Here is a 24611-nt window from a genome sequence, read left to right as displayed (position 1 = left end):
TCAAGGTTCGAAACTAACTTTTCAGTGGAAACAATGGAGGCCAGGAGGCAGTAGAAATATGTGTTCGAAGTGTCAAAGAAAATCCATCAACCAAGAATCTGATATTCAGCAAAGCTGTCTTTCATATATTGCAGATGAAATAGTCTTTACCAAATAAATTAAAAATGAAGCGAATTTGTTGCTAACTGACCAACCTAGACAGCATATTAAAAAGCAGAGACATTACTTTGCCAACAAAGGTCCCTCTAGTCAAGGCTATGGTTTTTCCAGTGGTCATGTATGGATAGGACAGTTGGACTATAAAGAAGGCTGAGCACCAAAGAATTGATGCTTTTGAACTGTGGTGTTGGAGAAGACTCTTGAGAGTCCCTTGAACTGCAAGGAGATCCAACCAGTCCATCCTAAAGGAGATCAATCCTGGGTGTTCATTGGAGGGACTGATGTTGAAGTTGAAACTCCAATACTTTGGCCACCTGATACGAAGAGCTGACTCATTGGAAAAGACCCTGATGTTGGGAAAGATTGAGGGCGGGAGGAGAAGGGGACAACAGAGGATCAGATAGTTGGATGGCATTACCGACTCGATGGACATGGGTTTGGGTGGACTCCGGGAGTTGGTGATGGACAGGGAGGCCTGGCATGCTGCGGTTTCTGGGGTCGCAGAGTCGGACACGACTGAGCGACTGAACTGACCACCTTACAATGGACACTGAAAGAAGTTCTATGAATAGAAGGAACTAGAAACAAAACAATGATATTCACTCTTGCCAGTTATAGTCAAAATTTTATCATTCTAGTCAGGGAAATTAGGCAAGAAAAAGAAATACAAGGCATCCTGATTATAGCAGAAGAAACTATCTCTATTTGCAGACGATTTGATATTTCATATAGAAAATCCTAAGGAATTCACTAAAAACTATTAGGACTAAAAGTGAGTTTAGCTAAGTTGCAGATGTAAAATCAACAGATTCAGTTGCAGCTCTATACTAATCCAAATAACTAGAAAAATAAAATACTTAAAAGTAAATTAACAAAAGTATAAAGTTAATACACTGAAAACCATTCATTTCGACAGTGTTGAAAGAAATTAAAGCTCTAAATAAACACAGAAACATCCCATACTTATGGATCAGAAGATTTAACATTATAAAGATGGTAATACTCCTCAGGTGATCTATAGATTCAAAGCAAGCTCACGAGATTTTCAGCTTTCTTCTTTGTAGAAACTGACAAGCTGATTTCAAAATTCATACACAATTGCAAGGGACTCAGAACAGCCAAAATATCTTTTAAAAAACAATAGAACAGGAATATTCACACTTCCTGATTTCAAACTTAATATAAACCAATGGTAATCAAATCAGCACAGAGACAGACATATAATGGAATACAATTGACAATCCCGAAATAAAGTCATACATGTTTTCAGTGGATTTTCCACAAGGGTACTGAGACCACTGAATGGAGGGGGAACAGTCTTTTTAAAACATGGTATTGGGATAATCAAAGCTCAATATGCAAAGAATGAAGTGGGATCCTTACTTCACACCATTACAAAATTAATCAAAATAGATCAAAGATCTAAATTTAAGAGGTAAAACTATCCATCTCTTAGGAAAAACATAAGGATAATCTTCATAACCTAGGATCTGGCAAAAGATTCTTAAATAAGATACCAAAAGTACAACACAAGAAAAAAATCAACTGTACATCATCAAAATTAAAGACGCTTGTGCTTCAAAGGACATCATCAAGAAAATGAAAAAACGACCCACAGGATGGGAGGAAATGTTGGCAGTTCATGTATCTGACAAAGGCTTAATATCTAAAATATGTATAGCAAAAAAAAAAACCTTTCAATTCAATAATAAAAAGACAACTCAATTTAAAAATGGCAAAGAATATAAATAGACATTTCTCCAAGGTAGATATAAAAAGGGCCAATAACCACATGAAAAGACGCTCAACACTACTAGTCGTCAGAGAAACACAAATCAAAACCACAACGAAATATCACTTCACACAAACTACAGTTGCTAGAATCCAAAAATCAGAGACAAACAAGTGTTATCAATGGACAAGTGGATAAACAGAATGTGAAAATATTATTTGGCCATAGGAATGAAACACTAATACATGCTATTTCATAAATGAACCTTGAAATCCTTGTGAAGTAAAAGAAGCCAGTCATAAAAGATCACACATTAAATGACTGCATTCACATAAAAATCCAGAATATAGAAACCTAGAGACAGAAAGTAGATTAGTGGTTGCTTAAGGCTAAGAGGTTGTCATGGCGGGACTTCTTTTGAAAGTGATGAAAATATTCTAAAAATCAACTGTGGTGATGGTTGCACATATCTGTGAATATACAGAGTGAGTGAAAGCTGCTCAATCATGTCCGACTCTTTGTGACCCCATGGACTGTAGCTCATCAGGATCCTCTGTCCATGGAATTCTCCAGGCAAGAATACTGGAGTGGGTAGCCATTCCCTTCTCCAAGGGATCTTTCTGACCCAACAACTGAACCCAGATCTCCTACACTGCAGGCATCTGAGCCTTCAAGGAAGTAAATATACTACCTAGCATTAAATAGTACTCCAAATGGGTTGAATGGTAGGTGAATTCTCTCTCAATAAAGCTCTTTTTTAAAAAAAATTCCAGAGCATTTTGAAAACTTTACAATTCTTTCTTGAAAGCACATATACCATTGAAACTAAAGCCTGACAGAGACTGCAGGCAAAAAGAAAACAAGAGATCAATTTCCCTATGACTACTGATACACTGTACTATCCATACCTCATACTAGCTGTGAGGCAGTGGCCAAATGGTACAAACTTCCAGTCAAAAGGCACAAACTTACAGTTGAAAGATACACAAGTGCTGGGGATGTAATGTACAGCATGATGACCGTAGTTAACAACACTGCATGGTATATTTCCAAGTTGCTGAGAGTAAATTTTAAACATTCTCATCACAAGAAAAAACACTGCAACTATGTGTGGTGATGATGCTAACTTACTGTGGTAATCATTTTGCAATATATACATATATCATCAAATCATTATGCTACATATAAAACTAATTCAATGTTATATCAATTACACCTTAAAAAATAATAAAATGTTCCTATCAAAAAGGTAAACAAAAAATTGAAAATATCAGGATCTCCCAAAGTCCTGTTCTACCCTGAAATAAAATATAGATTCCACGGAGGAAAAAAAAAATCTATTTTCTTTTCTTAAAGATATTAAGTATGCTAAGAGGCTTTTAATCTCCTTAAATCTAAGACTATCCTATGTGCCTTTCTATTCAGTACCTTTACAATTCAGTAACTTAGTTATTGCCTCCTACCTCTGAGTTCCCACTGTGCTAAAGATGATTTCAATAAACTGTTATGCCACATTCTTCACTGTACACAGTGTCTTTTAATCTTAGTACCTCTGCCTAGCACCTAGAAACTCATGCCAAAATCACAATATGACCTCTAATACAAGACTCCCCAGACTAATTTTTCCACTGCTGACTTATAACCCCAGTGGGCTCCAGGGTATAGTTCTAAAATCTGGGTTTGTTTCCTCTGCTTCCTTTATCTCTCCTGAAAGTTCACTGAAGAAAACCTCTTGCTGCTGTGCAAACTGCTTTTTCATCCTTCTCTATTCCCAAGCATCAGTTCTCTCTATATAAATATCTCCAACAGGAGGGCCTCAGAATATGTTTTGGAATTAAAACTCTAGTGCTTGAGGAGCCTGTATGTGGAAGTAAATCCATATATGTTATTACCATCTTCAGAGAACTGGTGACTGGGGAAGAATCACCATCTCCTGTAAACATTTCTCCGTTTACCTGACTCCTGCTTGATTTGAATGGTAGGCTTGATACCAGGTGGCACAGGAGACTGCTGCGGCGGCTGCTGCTGAGATGCTGGGGCAGGCTGGGCCACCTGCTGCTGCGCCTGCTGCTGCACGTGATGTAGCTGCTGCTTAGGAGACTGCTGATGCTGTTTAGGAAACTGGGCAAGAATCTGAGTTGGGGCACCCACTAAGCTTTTGGGAGAAGGAAGTCTGGTTGATGCCATTTTGATTGCTGATGTAGATACACCTATAGAAAAGTAAGGAAAAGAACATTTAAAAGTGAAGCATAATTAAAGCTACTTCTGGTTATTACTGTAGGTAATAGTTTAAAACTAGGTAAATCAATAAAAACAATGATTATTAAACACCTAGTGTTAGATATAATGTATGTAGTATTTTACATATCTGATATCTAGTCCTCAAACTTTGCAAGAGAAGGCATCATTGCTCCAACACTCAAAAAACCAACTCATTTTCCCTTGGTGAAAAGTCAAAACAGAAGAAACACCAGCCAGCATAGTCTCACACATCTCTCAATAGGTTTTTCTCTTAGAAAATATAGATTCTTAATGTGAATAAAAGAACAAAAGCAAACTAAGTTTGATCTTGTTTTTTGCAAACTAAGTTTTGAATACAGTTTTTTAAACGTTGCTTTTCAGGTTTTAATGAGTCAATTTAAAAATGGCATTAGACAAAATAATTCACACTGAAACATTCACCTTTTGAATTATTTAACATGGCAAAGCAGCTTTTCTGTATCTCACTTCCAATAAAGTAAATATCAGTTTTCCTTGAGAACTGGGTCATTAATCATGTGGAAAGGTACAAGTGGGCATACTATTTAGTATACCCATAGCAAAAAATTCTCGTGATAAGAGGTTTTAAGAAATTTTTCAGTGCAATGCTAGTATTAGCAAGCATGCACAGGAAGCAAATACCAACAATTTTCACTAGAGATGTTATGAGTTTGAGAAAAATTATTCCCTCTCCCAGATTTTTCATCAGTAATGTTACAATTCATCAACAACATAACAGGACTATTATCTGTAATGAAGAGAAACTGATAAATTAATAGCCTAATTATAAAAATCTAATTATCAAACAGGCTATTTCACACCTTCCTCCCCCACAGCCCTATTATGACATTTATATTGCAGTACAGAAAAAAAATTTAAATATCACATTTGTATGTAAAACATTTCTGGAGAATAATAAAAACCAAGAAGAAATCTTAAGACACTCTGACTCAGTTTTCCTGGAATGTTGAGTTTACCCTGCACTATAATTCTCTAAGGGTTGTTTAATGGATCAGGTAAAACCACAGATTGAGGAATACTTTGAGAGAAGACAAAAGAAAGATGCAGTTAGGATCAGCTGGAGGGCTTACTCATCTTATTTACACATTATTCTCCCACCTTGCTCACCTCCATCCCTCCCTGACTGCTAGGATTTTGGTGACATGTGTCTGCTATATTGCTTAGTTTTACTAAACTAGGTTATCTCTGGAGCCCCTTTCAAGTGCCAACGTTTTAAAACTTAATGAATATAAAGTGTCACTCAAGTGAAAGTATTTTTAAACTATCTGAAAACTTTAACCTTTATATTACATTAATGAACTCTTGTATTAACTGAGGTAAACTGTGCACATGAGTAACTTCCTAACTAATCCATGTTCTCTACATCCTTTTATACAGGACCACATTTGAATTGACAGGGTTGGGGAATTTCATAAGAAGAGGATTTCATGAAACAGAAATGGAAAATGGGAACTGCGTTCAGGGCCAGACTAAAAAAATAAATATAGTAAAGGGAACAGGAGTATTAGTGGATACAATAAAATAGGAAGTACCATGTTACTTAGGTTGAAGTGCAATCAAGGAGGAAAATAAAAGCAGAAGACTGTCACAATATTGAGTAAGGTAACTCATCAAGTCTATAAAACATTATTAGATGAGACAAAAGAAATTTCTCTCACCAAAGTAAGAGAAAAGGCAATGGCAACAGGATTTATCTGAGAAACAATAAAAAGTAGAAAAATAATAGTAATCAACCTGAGTAATAAATAATAGTCCATTCTTCGGTTAACGAAGAACAAGAGTCAGAAGAATTTAAGAGATAAGATAAAAAAGGTTATTTATGACTTCTAGTCTGATAAATACTGTATGAAAACTATAGAGGAGATAGAAGGGAAGAATCATGTTGTGATACATACTGAAGTATTTATAACTGAAATTATGATATTTAGGATTTGCTTCAAAACATTCCGGGTCAAGGATATGTCGAGGAAAATAGCAGGTATAGATGAAACAAGACTGACCATGTGTTGCTCATCTCTGAAGCTGAGTAATGGGCACATGGGCATTCATTTTACTATTCTATCTACTTACGTGCTTGGAATTTTCCATAATAAAAAAGAAAATTTCAGTTATCCTATTTCATAATGATCAATTCAGTATAAACATTCTAATTGGTAGAATTTAGGACTTCTTATATTCCAAATATGTAGTTCCTCTCCATACACATGAGCCAAGCATACACAGTTCCCCTACACTCTACTTTTTAGAGCCAGTCAGATGATATCACTTAAATGACAGAAAGCAAAGAGGAACTAAAGAGCCTCTTAAGTGAAAGAGGAAAGTGAAAAAGCTGGCTTAAAACTCAACATTCAAAAACTAAGATCATGACATTTGATCCCATCACTTCATGGCAAATAGATGGGGAAACAGTGGAAACAGTGACAGACTATTTTTCTGGGCTTCAAAATAACTGCAGATGGTGACTGCAGCCATGAAATTTAAAAATGCTTGCTCCTTGGAAGAAAAGCTATGACAAGCCTAGACAGCGCACTAAAAAGCAGAGACATCACTTTGCTGACAAAAGTCCATAGTCAAAGCTATGATTTTTCCCGTAGTCATGTATGGATGTGAGAGCTGGACCATAAAGAAGGCTAAGTGCCAAAGAATTAATGCTTTCTAATAGTGGTGCTGGAGAACACTCTTGAGAGTCCCTTGGACTGCAAGGAGATCAAACCAGTCAATCCTAAAGGAAATCAACCCTGAATATTCATTGGAAGGACTGATGCTGAAGTTGAAGCTCCAATCCTTGTCCACGTGATTCAAAGAACCAACTCATTGGAAAAGACCCTGATGTTGGGAAAGACTGAGGGCAACAGAAGCAGGTAACAGAGGATAAGATGGCTGGACAGCATCATTGACTCAACGGACATGAGCTTGAGCAAACTCCAGGAGATACTGAAGGACAGGGAAGCCTGGTGTGCTGCAGTCCATGGGGTCACAAAGAGTCAGATAAGACTTAGTGACTGAACAACAACTACATTTATTAACATGGAGCCCTCTACCAGGTCTTATTGTTACTAAGACTCTTCCCCCTCCACCACCAGCTGCCCCTAAGAGAATAACCAGAAACAGATACATCAGCTTTAAAACAGTTTCTCTTTAGTCCCCAACAGAAGCAGACACTGAATGCCACAGTGCCCCAGGTACCTACAAAGAAGCTACTAAAGAAGCCCTGCACTCAGAATCACAATTGCAGTTTATATATTACTTTTGCTAACACTTACCTTTTTGTAGGAAAATGCCTTAATTTCTTAGCACTCATATCTAAATTAAATATCTAAAACAAAAACTCAAAATAATTATACAGTTTCCTTGGAGTGTCTACATTTGGATGCTCTATTGAATTCCACTGAATTTAGGAGAAATCTCTGAGATATCTAGCTCCCCTATGACGACTTAGGGCTCAAAGAGATACAGGATGCTAAGAAACAAAGGAGAAAATAGGGAAGTCAAAGTCACAGGTTCCCAAGAGATTCAGAAGATACCTGGAGAAAATTAAGAATGAAAAACGGAAGCATGGAATATTCATTTTGCCTAAAGGTATTTCAATAATAACAAAGAGAAATACCAGTCAAACCAGTCAATCCTAAAGGAAATCAACCCTGAATATTCACTGGAAAGACTGATGCTGAAGTTGAAGCTCTAATACTCATGCCACCTGATGCAAAGAGCCAACTCACTGGAAAAGACCCTGATGCTGGGAAAGATTGAAGGCGGGGAGAGAAGGGGACAACAGAGGACAAGATGGCTGGATAGCAACACCAACTCAATGGACATGAGTTTGAGCAAACTCTGGGAGATGATGAAGGACGGGGAAGCCTGACATGCTGCAGTCCATGGGGTCACAGAGTCGGACACAACTGGGCGACAGAACAACAACAAGAGAAATATCCCTCTTTCCTCAAATAACAATTTCACAAAGGGGAAATGTGTGTGTGTTGTCAGGCGGGGGGAGGGGATTAAATCAGAAACTTGGGATGAACACTACTATATATAAAATAGACAATCAACAAGGACCTACTATATAGCACAGGGAACTCGACTCAATATTCTGTGATAATCTATAAGAGAAAAGAAACTGAAAAAGAATGAATCTATGTATAACTGAATCACTTTGCTGTACACCTGAAACTAATACACTGTAAACCAATTATACCCCATAAAATTAAAATATTATGGAAAAAAATTCCATATACTACAGGGACAGAACTTCATGATAAATGACCACTTACCTTGTGCTACTGTTGACATGACCACAGATGGCGTGGAAGAAACCACAGCTGTTACTGCAACTGTATTAGGAACAGGTGACGGTGCAGAACTGCTGCTGCCACTGCTGCTACTACTGACCAGAGAGGACTGTGAAGCAGTTATAACCACTGGTGGCTTCTGGGTTGTGGAAGCAATGACTGATGTTGGTACAAGCTTAGTGACTGCTGCATAGTTATGGGATTTGGAGAGAATGTTGGGCACGAAGGTTGAACTTGGTGATGTGGTCACTATAATAACCTAAGGAAGGTAAAATAAGTTATTTTCATGTACCTATCATACTACTAATGTATCTAGACTCACAGTTATATACAATTTAAAAATAGCTTATGAAACACAATGAAGCAATTCAAGAAAAAGAAATTTACAACTAAAAATATATGAAAGCTTTCCTTTACTAGTGATCATCAAAATGTATTTAAAAGAAACAACTTTTACCAACCAAACATTTTAAAAGACAACATTCAATGCTGTACAAGATGCAGCATTTCAATATACTGCTCAGGGAGTATAAACTGGCATAATTTTTCTAGAAAATAATTTGGGTAGTCATTCATTTATAAATATTTGTTGAGCATCTACTATGTGCCAGGAATGGTTCTAGAGGCTGAAGCTAGTGTAATGAACAAAACAGAAACATTTCTAATTTCCATTAAACTCCAGTCCAGTAAAGTGAGAAAAACAGTAAACAAATAGAAAAGTAAATATATGCCATGTTGAGATAAATGGAAGACACAATAAAGCAGGGTAGAAAACAAAAGAAAAAGGGAGTGGTATACGGTTTTTTACAAAACGTTCAATGAAGATCTCTCGGACAAGGTGACAACTAAGCAGAAATTAGAAGTAGGGGTTGAATCACACTGCTGCCTAGAGGAAAAGCATCCAGTGGAACAGGGAACAGCAAATACTAAGCTCCTGAGGAAGAAACAAGCTTGGCATGTTCAAGAAACCTCAAGGACCTAATAAATGGGATTGGAATTTATAAAACAGAGAGTAGCAGCAGACAGACTTAGTAAAGGAATGGGGGACTAGATGATGTAAGATCATGTTGATATGTATACCCTACATATGATATGATGAAAATGGCATTTTGTCTCTGTGGTCTTCCTTCTAAAAACCCATAACCATAATGTAATTGTAAGAAAAACATGAGATAAATGAAGAAGTGGGGCATACTACAAAATATCTGACTAGTCCTCAAAGCTGTCAAGGTCCTCAAACACAAGGAAAGTATGAAAAACTTTCACAACCAAGAGGAGTCTAAGAAGACATGACAAGAAAATGTAATGTGGTGTCCTGGAACAGAAAAAGACAACAGGTAAAAACTAAAGAAATCTGAATAAACCATGGACTTTATTAATATTAATGCATCAATACTGGTTTATTAATTGGAGCAAATGTACCATATTAACACAAAATGTTAAGAACAGGGGAAACTGAATGCAGAATATATGAGAACTCTCTGTACTGTTTTTTCGATTTTCCTATAAATCCAAATCTGTTCTAAAAAATAAAGTACTTTTTAAACATCATTACTCAATTTGCTAGATGAAAAGTACAGCCAGGCAGAGACAGAAGAAACAGGGAGACAAATTAGGAGGCTCCTGAAATAAACCAAGCAGAGAAGATGGTAACCAAAATGTCTATAGTAGAACTGACGAAAAGTGAACGAATTCTGAATATATTTAAAGGTAAAACCAACCAGATTTGATCACAGACACAGAAAATGGAGGGAAAAAGAGGCAGGATAGAGATTTCAAGGTTAACCACTACGACCTGAAAAATGTCGATGACAGAGGTGAAAGCATTTCAGACAGAGGGAACAGGACGGCGCAAAAGATCAAAGGTAGGAATTAGTCTGATGTATTTAAAAATAGAAAAGAGAGCCAGTACAGCAAAAGCATATGGGGCAAGGAAGGGTTACAAAAGCAAGCAGAGGCCAGGTCAGATCTGTAAACCAGAGTGAAGAATCTAAACTTTATACTAAGTATAATGGGAAGCTAAGAGAAGATTTTAAGTGAAGAAACAAAACCTGATTTATAGTTTAAAATATCATTCTAGTTGCTAGGTGATGAGAGGTAAGAGAGGAAGCAGTGAGACTAGTAAAGAAGTCACTGCAGTAGACCAGGCAAGAAATGGTAGAGGCTGCTTGGACTGGGGTGTTAGTAGTCAAAGATATGTGATCAGATTCAGATTATTTTAAGACATAGAGTCAACAGGACTTGCTGATGTATGGAAATGGCAGAGTTGAGGAAAAGAAGAGAATCAAGATTAGCTCCTAGAGCTAATACATACTGGTTTTTGAAATCTCCCAACAGTCTTACCACAGAGATTACTATTATTATCCCCATTTTACAGTTGAGAACACAAAACCACCTATAAATCTGTAGTACCAGCTTTATTCTGGGCAAGTATAATGGTAGTTTAGTGATATCCCAAATGACACTGAGTGAATTTTTCCTCTCTAACCAGAATTACTTTTTACCTACCTAGGACAGAAAATTGTTTTGAAAAACCCAAAGAATTTAAGGGAGAAATTCTTTTTTTTAACTTTTTTATCAGTCCTAAAGAATGTCTGAAATTAAATCAGTCACTCAAACTTACTGATGTCTATACTCAGTACTGACATCTCAAAGAAGTTTTGAAGTCATAGCATTATTATTATATATTCCTGTGGTAAAGAATTCTAAGTAGTGTCCATTACTTTAAGAAGTTTGTTGATTATTTGAGGAGTCAAGAGAGACATACAAGTCTTGACCAGCAAAAACGTCTATAGAGTTGACCAGCATACTTCTATATAGACTCAATCAGCAAACATCTACATAGCACTATTACAACCACAACCATTAGCCATCATATAAACTGAGAAGTAGACCAATATGGTAAAAAGACCCAAAGTTAAGAGTCAAATGAACCTGAGAACTCGAGTAGAGAATCTCTGCTACTAACAAACGGTAGTGCCCCGGATATGTGAAAATCTCTAGGTTCCAATTTTCATCTATAAAATAGGGATAATAATACTTACCTTACAAATCATTCTAAGGATTAAGTGAGATAATGATGTGAAGCATCTAACATAGTGCTAGGCACATAGCAGGTGGTCAATAATTGGCAGTTTACAAATGGTATTTAATAGTATCTTATTATTACTACTTAATAAATGTTAGAAGGATAACAGTAAAGCTGTTATAGATCAAATCAATCTGGAAATTAATTTTTTAAGATATCAAATTAATGTGGAAAGTTATTTTAATGTACTCTATTTTTGTTTCATTAAAAAATTTTATATATCTTTTTCCCAAATTCTGATACCCCTGAGAATCCAAAGAGCTCACAGTTACTACCAACTAGCCAAGCCAATTAATAGTAGTAATAGCAATGGTAGGTTTCATATTTGCCAATTCTGATCTAATAGCAGTACCTTCCTATAGCACAGCTTTTAGAGGGACTCTGCAGCACAGATAAGGATTCGCCAAGGCATGGCAGGAAAAGTATGCCACACTTAACAGGCAATTTCTGTCACGGGTAGGAAAGGGGAAGCATTCACACTTGGGTCAAATATTTTTAATTTTATAACTAGAGTATATATGTAGACTTCTAACATTAAGACAATAACATTTCAGCAAAATACAGAATCTTTGAAAGCATGTTTTAGGTTATAGGTATAAATGATAAAATATATTTTGAGATTTCAGTCTGCAAGCTAATTTCTGATCTGAAAAGGGGTTATCCAAAATTAGAGATCCACCTTGAAGAAAATTTACTTGTACTTCAGTTACGTGTTACAATAAGGGAAACAAAGGGATTTTGAAACCAAGAGAACCAAACAGTGTTTATTCAGGCCATAATTCAAATTACTGACCTTCTAGCACTCACAAAAACTCCTTAAGAGTGCTGGGACTTGCACCCTAAGGATAAAATGAAAAATATCAATCAAGCATGTGAAAGCATAAAGCTATATTCTGTTGCTTTGTTTATATAAGTGCTGTACCAATGTTATACTTAAAATGAAGGCACCACATTAACACAGGTGGAAATTTGTCTACCCTGAAAATACATGGTCTATTTGAATTTGAATCAAGTCCACAAATTCATAAATAATTATACTTAATGTAAAGTAATTCCTAAGTTGACTTCCATAGGATTTGTGAGAAATCCAAGGTGAATGGAATAATGGTAACAGCTTTACAGAGATTTCAAAAGAATCCAATTATCCAGCAAAAGGAAAACAAAAAACATACCAAAAATCCAGTGTATCTATTAGTCCTACCCACATTCAGTTTCTCCAAGAAATAACAAAATTAATGGCACTGAATACACATGAAGTAAAACAGTATCGTTTTGCAACTAAAACAAAATAGATACTAGATACTTAGTAAATATTTGTGGAATGAATAAGTCTTAATTTGATTTTTTTTTTTTTGGCTGTGCTGGGTCTTCATTGCTGGGCAGGCTTTCTCAAGGTGTGGCAAGTGGGGGCTACTCTAGTTGCAGTGCACGGGCTTCTCACTGCAATGGCTGCTCTTACGGAACACGGGCACAGGGCACGCAGGCTTCAGCAGGTGAGGCGCGTGGACACAGCAGTTCGGGCTCCCGGGCTCTAGACCACAGGGTCAGTAGTTGCGGTACACGGGCTTAATAGCTAAATGGCATGTGGGATCTTCTGGGAGCAGGAACTGAACCCATGTCTCCTGCACTGGCAGGTGGATTCTTTACCACTGAGCCACCAGGAAAGCCAATTTAATTTGTTTTACATGTTTATTCAACATAGTAGGACAAATCTAAGGTTCTAAGCCTGGAATATTATGGGATGACTCATGCATGACTTTGGAGATAAATAAGTCCTCTTATGAGCATTACAAGTCTGATAACCTCAACTATCAATTTTCAACTGACAATTCAGAAGAAAAGGAAAAATTAAAATTAAAAAGTTCACCAATTTCACTTATAGGTGAGCTCCCATCTATTATAAGAATTTTTATACAGGTTTACTAAGAAGACTGGAAAGTTAATTTAAATATCAGGTGACATTTACTGAGTATTCATCATATGTACTATGTTAAGTATGTTCCACAAATCATCTCAATTAATTAAGTAGTACGCACTCCTATTATCTCTGTTTTTAAAAGAAACTGAGGCTCAAGAGAGATTGAGAGTGATTACTAGAACCATATATACTTATTCATTCAACAAATATTAGTTAACACCTACTGCATGTCAGGCACTGTTCTAAACACTAGGAAATAGTAATGAATAAGACCAAGTCTCTACCTTCAGTAACAACTTATACTGTATGGGAGAAATAGAAAATAAACAAATAAGTAACATAATGTCCACGAGCTATAACTATAATGAATAAAAGTATAATAAAACAGAATAAGGAAATAAAAGGACATGGACTGGAGGTGGGTACTCTTTTAGCTATAACTTTGCCACATTATTTCTCAAATATCAAAAGAGCAGAAGAGAAGAGGGAGACGAGAAGAGAATTACTGATAAAATGGATCCAGCAAAGGTAGTAAAAATTTACAGAAGTAGATTTAAATATTTTTGGAGTATAGCAGGCTAAAGACACCTAATATACAGCTTGCCCAGAAAACAATAATTAAAATGTATAAAAATTGATATTCAGAAAGATTACCTTGGAGCCATCAAATACAAATACAAAAATTATATTCAGTGTAACATTTAAGAAGTTAGCAAAAATAGTCAATTTCTACATATTAAGGGGGAAGCTTAGTGAAATAAATTCATTATTTGGAACAGTTCATTCCCAATAGTATAAATTTTTTTTAAAGTTCACTGACTTGACTTATAGGTTTATGTCTTCCAGTAGAATATTTTTATATAAGTCTACCAAAAAAGATTAGAAAGTTAATGTTAGGTGACACTGCTTTCCATTAAAACACCAGCAAGGGAAGGGACCTAATATTTTTTGAGTACATACATTTTGTGTACTTTAAAATACCCAGTCTCATTTAATCCTCACAATAACCTTATAAAATAGGCATTACCCTTATCTCACAGATGGATAAACAGATTTAGAAAGACTAATTTATCTCAGGACATACTGGAAGAGCTGGGGTTCTAACCCAGGCCTCTTTGACTACAAAAATCCTTACCTGATTTTTAATACTAAGCTATAATGCCTCATCCTAAGACTGAAGACAATTATACTCCACAGATCAACTCATTATCATTTCTAGTTTATCAAGAAAATTAAAATTTTTATATATTATATAATGACATCTTTCCAAGAAACTCAAGGAGCTTCTTTAAATGAAAGTTATCATGGATCTGAAGATTTTAAAGCAGGAAAGACAAACTGTTGAAAACAAGAATTCACCTCTACTCCTTCCCCCAAATCCCTCTAAAACAGTCTGAAGGGATTTTTCAGAAGAGGCACATAAACCCAAAAGGTTAAAATGGAAAGGAGACAACAGCTACCAAGTTTTTGAAAAGTGGAAAACAGAGAAGTAATAACAAATCAAGCATACTCAAAAAACTGAACATCTAAGACCAGCAAGCAGAGAAACAAAAAATAAGACAGCTTTCAGAGAATCCCAGAAAGACTCAGGAACTTGAGAGTACCAGATGCTTCTGAAGTGGGGGTAACAGAGGGATTAAAAAAATGGAAATCAGTTGAAAACCTGTTTAAGCGACATTAAGATCCCCAGCTAATCTCCCCTATCCTAAAGGAAGACTAAAAACTTATTCTCTTGAGGGAGAGATTGAATCCAAGGGAATCTGATGATACAAGGCTGAGGAGAGTTAGTGCTATGCTGAAAACAGAGGGATTTAGTAAAGTCTATGTATTGAATGATTAGACTATCCAGACCTCTCCCTCCCTTTGTTCCCAAAATATTGGCAGACAGGCTTACTACTGTAGGTGAAGACTAGAAGATTCTTCTCTAAAGAATCTATCCAGTCCATGAAAAAGCCTTAACGAGAATGACAACTGGCGGAGGTAAAGTGGTACTGAGTGCTTATCAACAGAACAGCCCTGCTAAGTCAACCCACAATGAAAGTCACCTGCCAGTTATGTCCCATCCAACTCACAAGCTTTCATCAGCTTTTTAGTGCCTATTTCCATATATAGATGTGGCCAACATTTAAGTAAACTGAAATTAAAGACAGATCAAAACAAATAGGTAAAAGAAATTTATGAGAGAAAATATGAAAGAAAAAAAATATTTTTTAATTATCGTATCATTAGAAAAGAGAACATAGTGACCATGAAAGAGCAAGATACTATTAAAAAAAAAAAAAAAAAAAAAGGAACTTTCAGAGAGCAAGAAAGTTACTAGAAATTTTAAACAGAAAAACTGAAGTGAAAAATTCCAGACAAGTAATGAAGGGTAAAATTAAAAAATAAAGAAAATAATACTTACAGAGCATTTACTATGTGCTAGGCTCTATCCTACGCATTTGCATTTATTATCTCATTTATTTACACCCTAAAACTCTATAAAATAGATATACTATTCTCACTATTTTACAACAGAAAAACTTACATCTAGAGTTTAGTTTTCCCAAAGTCACACAGCTAGTAAGATTCAAAATTCAGGAAGTCTACTTCTAAAATCCAGACTTTTAACTACTTTACTACAGTAGAAAAAGCAAACAAATGGAAATTGGGGATGAGAAAGATTGAAATTAAAGGATCAGTCTAAGCATTCAATATCCAGAATAAGAGATGATTCAAAAAAAGACAGAAAAATAAGAGAAATAATTCAAAAAATTTTCCAGAATTGAAGGATAGGAGTGACTAGAATAACAGGGGCCACTGAGTATACAACTCAATGGATAAAATAAAGACCCACAACCATGGAAAATTACCTTGAAGTTTCACAACTCTGACAGTTACTAAGAGCTTTCCAAGAGAAAAACAGGGTCTGGAATTATAACAGCATTACTGGACTTCTCAAAAGCAATACTGTAAACCAACAGCCAATGAAGCAACATCTTCGAAATTCTCAAGGAAAATGACCTCCCACCTAGAAAACTTACCTTGCTAAACTGATATCAAGATAGTAGGAGGGTAGAATAAAGAAATTTTCAGTCTACCATGTAAGGTCTCAAAGACTTCCCAGGTGGCGCAGTGGTAAAGAATCCACGTGCAATGCAGGAGATGTGGGAGACATGGGCTTGATCCCTGGGTCAAGAAGATCCTCTGGAGGAGGAACCCACTCCAGTATGCTTGTCTGGACAATCCCATGGACAGAGGGGCCTGGAGGGTTACAGTCCACAGGGTTGCAAAGAGTTGGAGAGAACTTGAGCATACACACACACACGTGTACACGTGTGCGCACACACAAACGCACGCACACACACAAGGTCTTAACAACTTTACTTTCCACCCCACCCATATACCAAGAAGCTACTGGAGGATATACTTCAGCAAATTTGTAAATAAACCAAGAAAGGGGAAGATCAGAATGACAGTGAAGGGAGATCTTAGACACAGCAGTGTGTAACAAGCCTAGAGTCCCATCAGTTTCCAGATTAGTGTGGGAAGTAGAGGGTTCTAATAACAAAATTGACCAAATACTGATGACTTGATCATACTGACAGAAGAGTTTAGAAATGAATCAATGATAGCTTTCAAGAATTAAAAAATAATATGATAACAATTATTCACTTAATCATATCCTTCCTTTCTTCTATGAAACACCTAACTCTGTCTGACAACTTCATTGCTCTGGCAACATAAATACTGAGTTCCTAAAGGTAAAGTTATCCAAATACAGGCTGAAAGAATTCTCTATATTTTAATTTTTTTTCCAAATAGAACCATAAAAGTGAAATAAATGGAAGTCTTAGAAGATCTGCTAGCTATGTCCTATCAGGCAAGTCATGTGGCGTCTCTGAGCCTCATCTACAAAAACATATACAAAAAGTAAAATAACAGTCTCTAACCCAAAGCTTTATATGTAGAATTAAACAAAGAGATGTGAACATTCCCACCATAATGCCAAGCACATAGTAAGCACTCAGTGCATGTTTGTTAAGTGTGAACCACATTGACTGAACGAGGGTAAAACAGCACCTGGCAGACAGAGATCCCCTCTACCACACACCTTCTGTGTTGCTGTGTTTGTCGTCTGTGTTGATGGTTTGGTGAAGGTTATTTTCACAGGAGACATGTGGGGTGGTAAGGAGTTGGCAATGCTCTGCATGATGTTGCTCATCTTGGGACTGCCGCTCACAGGCACAGTGATCGTCTTTGAGACCGGAACAACAGCCTTTGGGACTTCCTTAAGGACAACAGGGGAGGAGCTAGAAGAGTTTGTTCGCCTTCGTTTTCTGGGTTTTTCATCTTCATCTGAACAGCTAACACCTGTAAGGCAATCACAACATTGTTACATTTTATAGCGATCTAACCTTGTATTTTATACCTCATTTTAAAATCATCGTGTCATCAGTCATCCTTGACCTCTCCCTTTGCCTCATGCCCAATCAGACAGTTCTATCAATCTTCCCTTAGGGGAGCTATCTCTGAATGTCTTCCTGACTTTCTTTAACCCTACAGCCATGTTAGGCCTCCTTATCTCCTGCATGTATTTCAGCAACAACCTCCTAAAAGGTGTACATGCTTCTAATTTCTCCACTTCCATTCTACCTTTCAACCTACTACAAGTTATAAAAATCTCACATCTAATCATGCCAGTGCCCTGCCTCAAATCTTTTAGTTTTACCTCCCTACAAGATAAGGCACAAAAATCATTACTGTCTCATTCAAGGTCCCGTATCTTTCTAAGAACACAATACCCTATTCCACCCACCCTATAATCCTTGCAAACTGACATGCTCACCATTCCCCAAAGCCGACTTATCACATACTCTATCCATGTAGAATCTTTATATACTCTCGTTATTTGGGGAACACCACATACCATCAGTGACCTCTTCACCATCCAGCGATCATCATCCTGTAAGTTATTTCCTCAGTGAAGCCTTCCCTTACTCCAAGCAAAGCTAATCCATGTCTCCTCTGAGCTTGGAAAGCACTTCATACATTCTTTTCGGTATCACTTATCCCATGGCAATGTGGCAGTCAGTCTGCACATCTCCTGTTATTAAGGGGCTCTCAAAGGGCAACAACTCAGTCTTATTGGTTTGTTTCCCTGGTACAGTGCCTTGCACATATGAAGTTAGGAGAATGAATGACTATATCTCAAACTAATGTTGCCTGTGTGATTTCTGAGAATAAAGCAATAAACTTTCAGTTACTTCAAGCTATGTATTATATGAAATGCTTTCTTCATATTTGGGATTCACTTTCAACATTTAAAAAACAATTAAAAAAAAGACCTCTACAGTTATTTTAAAAGACCGTTTTGGCTAAATTCACAGAAATCAGGTATAATACTCCCAAAGTTTAAAATTTTTCTTTATGTACTAAAGCCTCAATTGTCTTATACTTAAGAAAAAAATCAAATGAAAAACATAAAATTTTGCAATATACATAGGAAATCTTTATAAAGCAGACATCCACAAAAGCACACAGCATGACTCATGGAATTGGTGATAAAACATAACTCCTTGTACCTTCAAGTTTTAGACTCTAACCAAGACTGACAATGACCTAAAATTATTTCTGTCTAAAAGAGCAAAGTCCACCTCTAAAAGTTACAAAGAAATTAAGTTTATAACTATACTGAGAAAAACCAAAGTCAAATAGTAATGATCTCCAGTTAACACTAAAAGCAAATCAATACTGACATAACAAACATTGAAAGCAAAAAATGAACTGGACATCAAAGTGCTTCACAGGGTAGAATCAAAGGGTTAAAAACTGCAAACAAACCTCAAAAAATTACAGTCAACTAGAAATATGAAAGAAAGATGCTCTAGAATGCTTCACTGAAATTTAACAATTAGAAGACATGTTGCATAATTTTTAAGAACACTACAAAGACTACAATTATAGGAATAAACACTAAATAAATGACATAAGCACACTCTCTTAGTTTCTATTCACATTTGTATTCCATGAAAATCAAAACAAGTGAATACTTAAGAGGACAGCACTATTTAAGGCAGATTCCCCACAGAAAACAAAAAAAAGAATACATAGTCAACCCCCGGAAATTATTAAAAAGCAATATATACCTAGTCATATGTAAAGAAAGGAATTCTTTACAATGTTCAAAAACTAACCACTGCTAATAGCCAGTGGGCCAATGAATTAATCAGGAAGGCAGATCTAATCAGAGCCTATGCTGTAGCTTTTAGCCAAGATGGCCCTGATAACACTGAGAATATCACTTACTTTTGACATAAACAGTACTTCCACTTGGCAAGACAACTACATTGGAGGCAGGACTGGCAGGTCTTGGAGACTTAACCGTTGCTATGCTGCCACTTGGAACAGGGGTAGAGGTTGGGGTTGACGTGGTACTTGTGTAGGAATAGCAAACCACTACTGAAGGAACGATAAAAAAGTCTGCTGTTAACTTTCACCAAAACTGTCCACGCATACACAAAGACAATTTTTTTTACTGCAGGCCAATTTTAACATTTTCATATAACCAGAAGTTAGCAGCCAATACTAGGAATTAGATCCACAGGTTAAAAAAATTAATAACCTTTCCTGAAAATCATCACTTAACTAGGTTTCCCCCAAGTATTTAGCAGCTGTCTATAGGTGGTATTGACAATAGAGAAGAGCACAGTTACAAAGAAACCAAGGTCAAAACTGAGAAAAATGAAAATCATTATTTATTCATGGCAGGAGTTGGACAAAAAGCATATACTTATTTTCTAATATTAATAGCAGTACCAATGATGGAGTGATGGATCATTTTTCCCTAACCACAGAAATTTCCAACTTAGCCCCCAGAGAGAACCAAGCTAAGTTTCTCTTATAAACAACTCACTAGTCACTTGCCATCTAAACAATGCAATAATAACTAAGGTAATGACAACACGGTATTTTAACTGCTTGAATAACAGCAACAAGCAGGAATGAGTACCATGGATTATGCTAAATTCTTCCCATATATTATCACTAATCTCACAACACCACATCCTCATTTTAAGGATGAGGAACCCAAGGCTCACAGAAGCTAAAAGACTGGGTGGAGGTCACAAAGCAAGGAAATGACAAATGAGGACTCAAACCTAGATTAGAACTATCAAAAATTCTATATTCTTTCCACTGAATCAGCGAGGTGGTAAACAGAAAAGATAAAAGAGGGCAGAGAAGAAAGATATCTCTCCTGCAACAAAGAAAACAGGAATTCAATGAAGGCCAAGTTTGAACACTGATAACTGTCTCTCCCTAAATATAGCTTCCTTAGGTGTAAAACAGAGTCTGGCATGTAGGAAAGGAATGTCTCACTCTGTTCCACAATCCATAGTCAAAAAAAGATAATTCCCCAAAATAATCTGACAACTGCATTATTTTCAGGGTCACTTTCATATAACACCAAACTAAGCTACTGAAGTCAACTCAAACATGCACTCTCAAATTTAATATTATTCTTGGTGACCTTAGGAGACTCCAAGGAATTTTAAAGCATCTGTCAATGACTAGATTAAATAACAATAAGAAAGCCTTCTCCATCAGCCATGTAACCCCTAACAGATTCAACACATTGCCTGGAACAGAGAAGCAGCATATACCATTGATTCCAGAAGACAAAAACAGAACTTTATTTTCTAAAGTATCAGTTCAGCATCTTTCTCCAGCAGCTATTATAAATGACTTCTATTGCCTTATTAATTTTCTATGTCACCCATTAAGGCCTTTTATCCACTTCTAACAAGATAGGTTCCTATCAAAAAATTCATTCCAAGGCTTTTTGCAATTTTGTGATTAATGTAATTCACACTTTGAACAAAAGGGATATTTAATTTTGGCTGAGACTAAAAACTTGGCAGTTTCTAGTTTCAGGACAAGAGTTATTCACTAGTTTCACAGCGTTTAAATACTGGGACAAAAACAGATGAAAAATAAGACAAGTTTTCTTGGAAGAATCCAAGAAGAGTCATCTCTGCACACTGACATACTTCTTTACTCACCTTCCTTGCTTCCTGTTTCCGCAGGCACCGGAAGAGACGCATTGTGCTGAACAGCCGCATTGGCAACAGCATTCGCTGTTACAGTGAAGGCAGTTTGGGGAACCAGCCGGGGCATCAGGGGTACCAATCGACGACCTTCAATGGACCATTCTGAGGAACTATTAGGTCCAGACATACTAAACAAAAAAGAAAATGCTGCTACAAGAGTTCTCGATTGCTAAAACTGAATCAAGTACATATATTCAAATATAACTTTTTAAATTATAAAAAAGTACTCTGAGTGAACAGGAGAGGCTTTATTTTAAGCAAGATCGAAACTATGAATAAAAATCAGAATTTAAGGAATCTTACATACACTCAGGTTTTCGCACATTTTATTCCATAATCTGAATCTTATAATGAACATCTCTGAAACTGTGAAAAACTGTCCCATGCCTTGTAAATAAACATCAACGTTATTTTCATTAGTTTAAATCTGGTTGGTATTAAAGATGAAAACTAGTATTTCTACCAACTTTTAGAACTTAATGTTGTAATTAGGCTAAAAAGGTAAGAATTACTCAATTTCAACAATCAGACTTTCCTTAATAATTAAGGATGAAATTCACTGAATTTTTGCAAAATTATCCTAACTGCCTGCATGGCCAGAGGTTCTAAGGCTTTCAAACAAGGGAAACTGAGGCAGTAAACGAGGGAGACTAGGTACTGGGAGGTGTGAAGCTGCACATATCACAGAAGGTGTCACTGACAATGTGTTATATTATTATCCTTTCTATTAAAAAAAAATAGACTGGATCAGAGGACACTGGAAGAAATCTGCCACTATTTTAATTTTACTTATTTATATCATTCTTCACTCTCAGAGATGTTTGAAGCCACTGAACTCTATTCCTTAGCAGACACTATTCTCAATTTTACTCTAAACTTGTTGAGCAAATTTTATCCTAGGAGCCCAGACAGAGGCTGAAGCAGGAAAAGACAGCTTCCGCTTCCCTTTGCTTGGCTTCAGTAAAGGCAGCAGTCTAACCAACAGTGACTGCCAAGGTTTAAAATTCACCCAGAGTCAACCAACCAGTTTCTTCACTAAGTTGGAAATACTTCTGCACCTTTTTCAAAACCAAAGATTCTACAACCCAACCTAGAGTTGAAGATTCTGTGTATCCACTGATTTCCGGTAGAGTACACAAAAGCCCTTGTTAGTGGATAGTGGAAAAATGATGATGATGGTGACGATGATAGTTAACATCAATGAGCACTTAGTACATGTGATATATTGTTCTAAATATTTTGCCTGTATTAACTCATATAATTCTTTCAAGCCTATGAAATTGGTAGTATTATCATCTCCATTTTATAGATGGGAAAACTGAGTTACCAAGAGGTTAAATAACTTGCTTAGGGTCACACAGTTACTAAATAGCTCCTTTAACAAGCATATATCATGCTCTTGAATGAACTGCCACATCACAAGTAGAAGGTATAAAAATTTTCAAATGTGTTTCATGTCTAACTTTCGCCTTTGATTTATACTAACTAGACACTGTTGTCTAATCTACAAACTTTCAATGAATGAAACAAATTACAACTTGAGAAGAATTTACATTCAGCTAAGAAAAGAAATTCTAGGAGTTGATGAATCCAACTGAGTTACTGTGGGAAATCTGCAAATTCCCTATGGTTTAACACAGGCCTACCTAAGACACAGGAAAGAGGGATTCCTAAAACCCAGATAATCCTCACAAATCTGTTATCACGTAATCTCAAGTTGATGCTAGTTTTGAAATAGAGAATGGTACAAACAAGAGAGACAGAAAAGGGCTAATACTGATTGTCAAAGGGACAAAATTCTAAAAGCCATTCAGTATTTTCTTGGTTTACTCCTATCTTGCTACCATTTTACTAGAATGTCACTAATAAATTTGCTTGATGAAAGTTTACCACACAAATAAAATGATGTCTACACTTACCTGGTACACTGTTAAATAGTGGCAGAAATTATGGAAGATTAATAATTTAAGCACATGAATATATATGCTATTGAAAAGACAGAATCTGCAGTGCAAAAAACATGACTGCAATTTCTAAAAATATCTATAAATCTTCCAAATTTCTACTCACACAAACGTGCTCAATTTTTTTAAGTGAGTGAAAAATTACTCATCATGTTATAATTAGACTAAAAATGCCTATTTGCTTATTAAAGAGGATGTAAATATGCATTAGTTGCACAAATCATTTAAAAAGAATTTTACAGGTTTCTGTAAACATCTTATTCCATGGCTTCCCTGGGATTCCTAAGTTTCAGAGAACATTTCTTTATTTATACTAAATATAGCAAGAGGGGGGTGGAAACCTTGCTCTAAGCCCCTTTTCTGAGAAGTCTGACACTAGTAGAACTACCTTGGCCCTTGCATCCTTTGGTGTGCACGGCACCAGCACGAAATCCTCACAGAGAGACTCACACAGTATCCATGAACGTCTAGCTGATGGGGAAGGAGTTAAGAGATCAGTAATTCTGGATAGCTACTTTCTCTAGATACAATGCTGCCAAGAGTGGCCCAATTAAAAACTGTGAGGCCTCTTAACATTCCAGGCTTTAATACTATAATATTCTGACATGTTTCAAAACTGAATTAGAGTATCAAATAATAAAAACGTGTTATGGTTCAAGCAAGGCTTTTCTTTGATCCCAGACACTTGACTCCTTTTGTTTCCACCTCCTTTGTGCTCAATTTTCTTGGCTTTCTTTTCACCTTTCAAACATTCCTTCTGACCTAAGCTGCAGTTTTGAGTGGGGGAGGGAAGGGAGAGGAGAAAGGGAATGCAGTCAGTTCAGATGCATTCCTCCTTTGGCTCAAGTTACTTTTTTCAGGCTCAGAGTATGAAACCCTCCTATAGATAATCTTTAGAACTAGGTTCTGTTGCTACAGAGGGCAAAGGAGACGGACAGAATGAGGGATCTATGTCTTCCTCAGCATTACCCACTCATTGCCCCTTGGGCTCCACAAGTAAATACAACATCTGGTCAAACTAAAACCACAATGTAAAATATTAAAACAGGAGTATGGAAAGGCCTGAGAAGCTTAAAATTATACACTGAAGT

The 24611-nt window shown here is 36.3% G+C and overlaps 1 protein-coding gene across 14 annotated transcripts in view; it reads right to left on the bottom strand.

Annotated features, from left to right (window-relative positions):
* Nucleotides 1–24611, bottom strand: part of EMSY (EMSY transcriptional repressor, BRCA2 interacting) — an 81818-nt gene that overhangs the window by 46016 nt on the left and 11191 nt on the right. For 10 of the 14 annotated variants that reach the window (XM_043907985.1, XM_043907943.1, XM_043907934.1 and 7 more), the window contains 5 exons: nucleotides 21509–21684; nucleotides 19755–19907; nucleotides 17560–17819; nucleotides 8443–8719; nucleotides 3847–4101 (listed from right to left, as the gene is read on the bottom strand). In XM_043907985.1, the coding sequence (XP_043763920.1) occupies nucleotides 3847–4101; nucleotides 8443–8719; nucleotides 17560–17819; nucleotides 19755–19907; nucleotides 21509–21684 (1121 nt within the window). The remainder of the gene's footprint in view (nucleotides 1–3846; nucleotides 4102–8442; nucleotides 8720–17559; nucleotides 17820–19754; nucleotides 19908–21508; nucleotides 21685–24611) is intronic. The other 4 variants (XM_043907875.1, XM_043907907.1, XM_043907916.1 and 1 more) reach the window with 2 other exon arrangements.

The sequence above is a fragment of the Cervus elaphus genome, chromosome 1 (genome assembly GCF_910594005.1).
Source record: "Cervus elaphus chromosome 1, mCerEla1.1, whole genome shotgun sequence".
In the NCBI taxonomy this organism is placed as follows: Eukaryota; Metazoa; Chordata; class Mammalia; order Artiodactyla; family Cervidae; genus Cervus; species Cervus elaphus.
The sequence above is the reverse complement of the archived record's forward strand: the minus strand, read 5'-3'. Positions and strand labels throughout refer to the sequence as shown.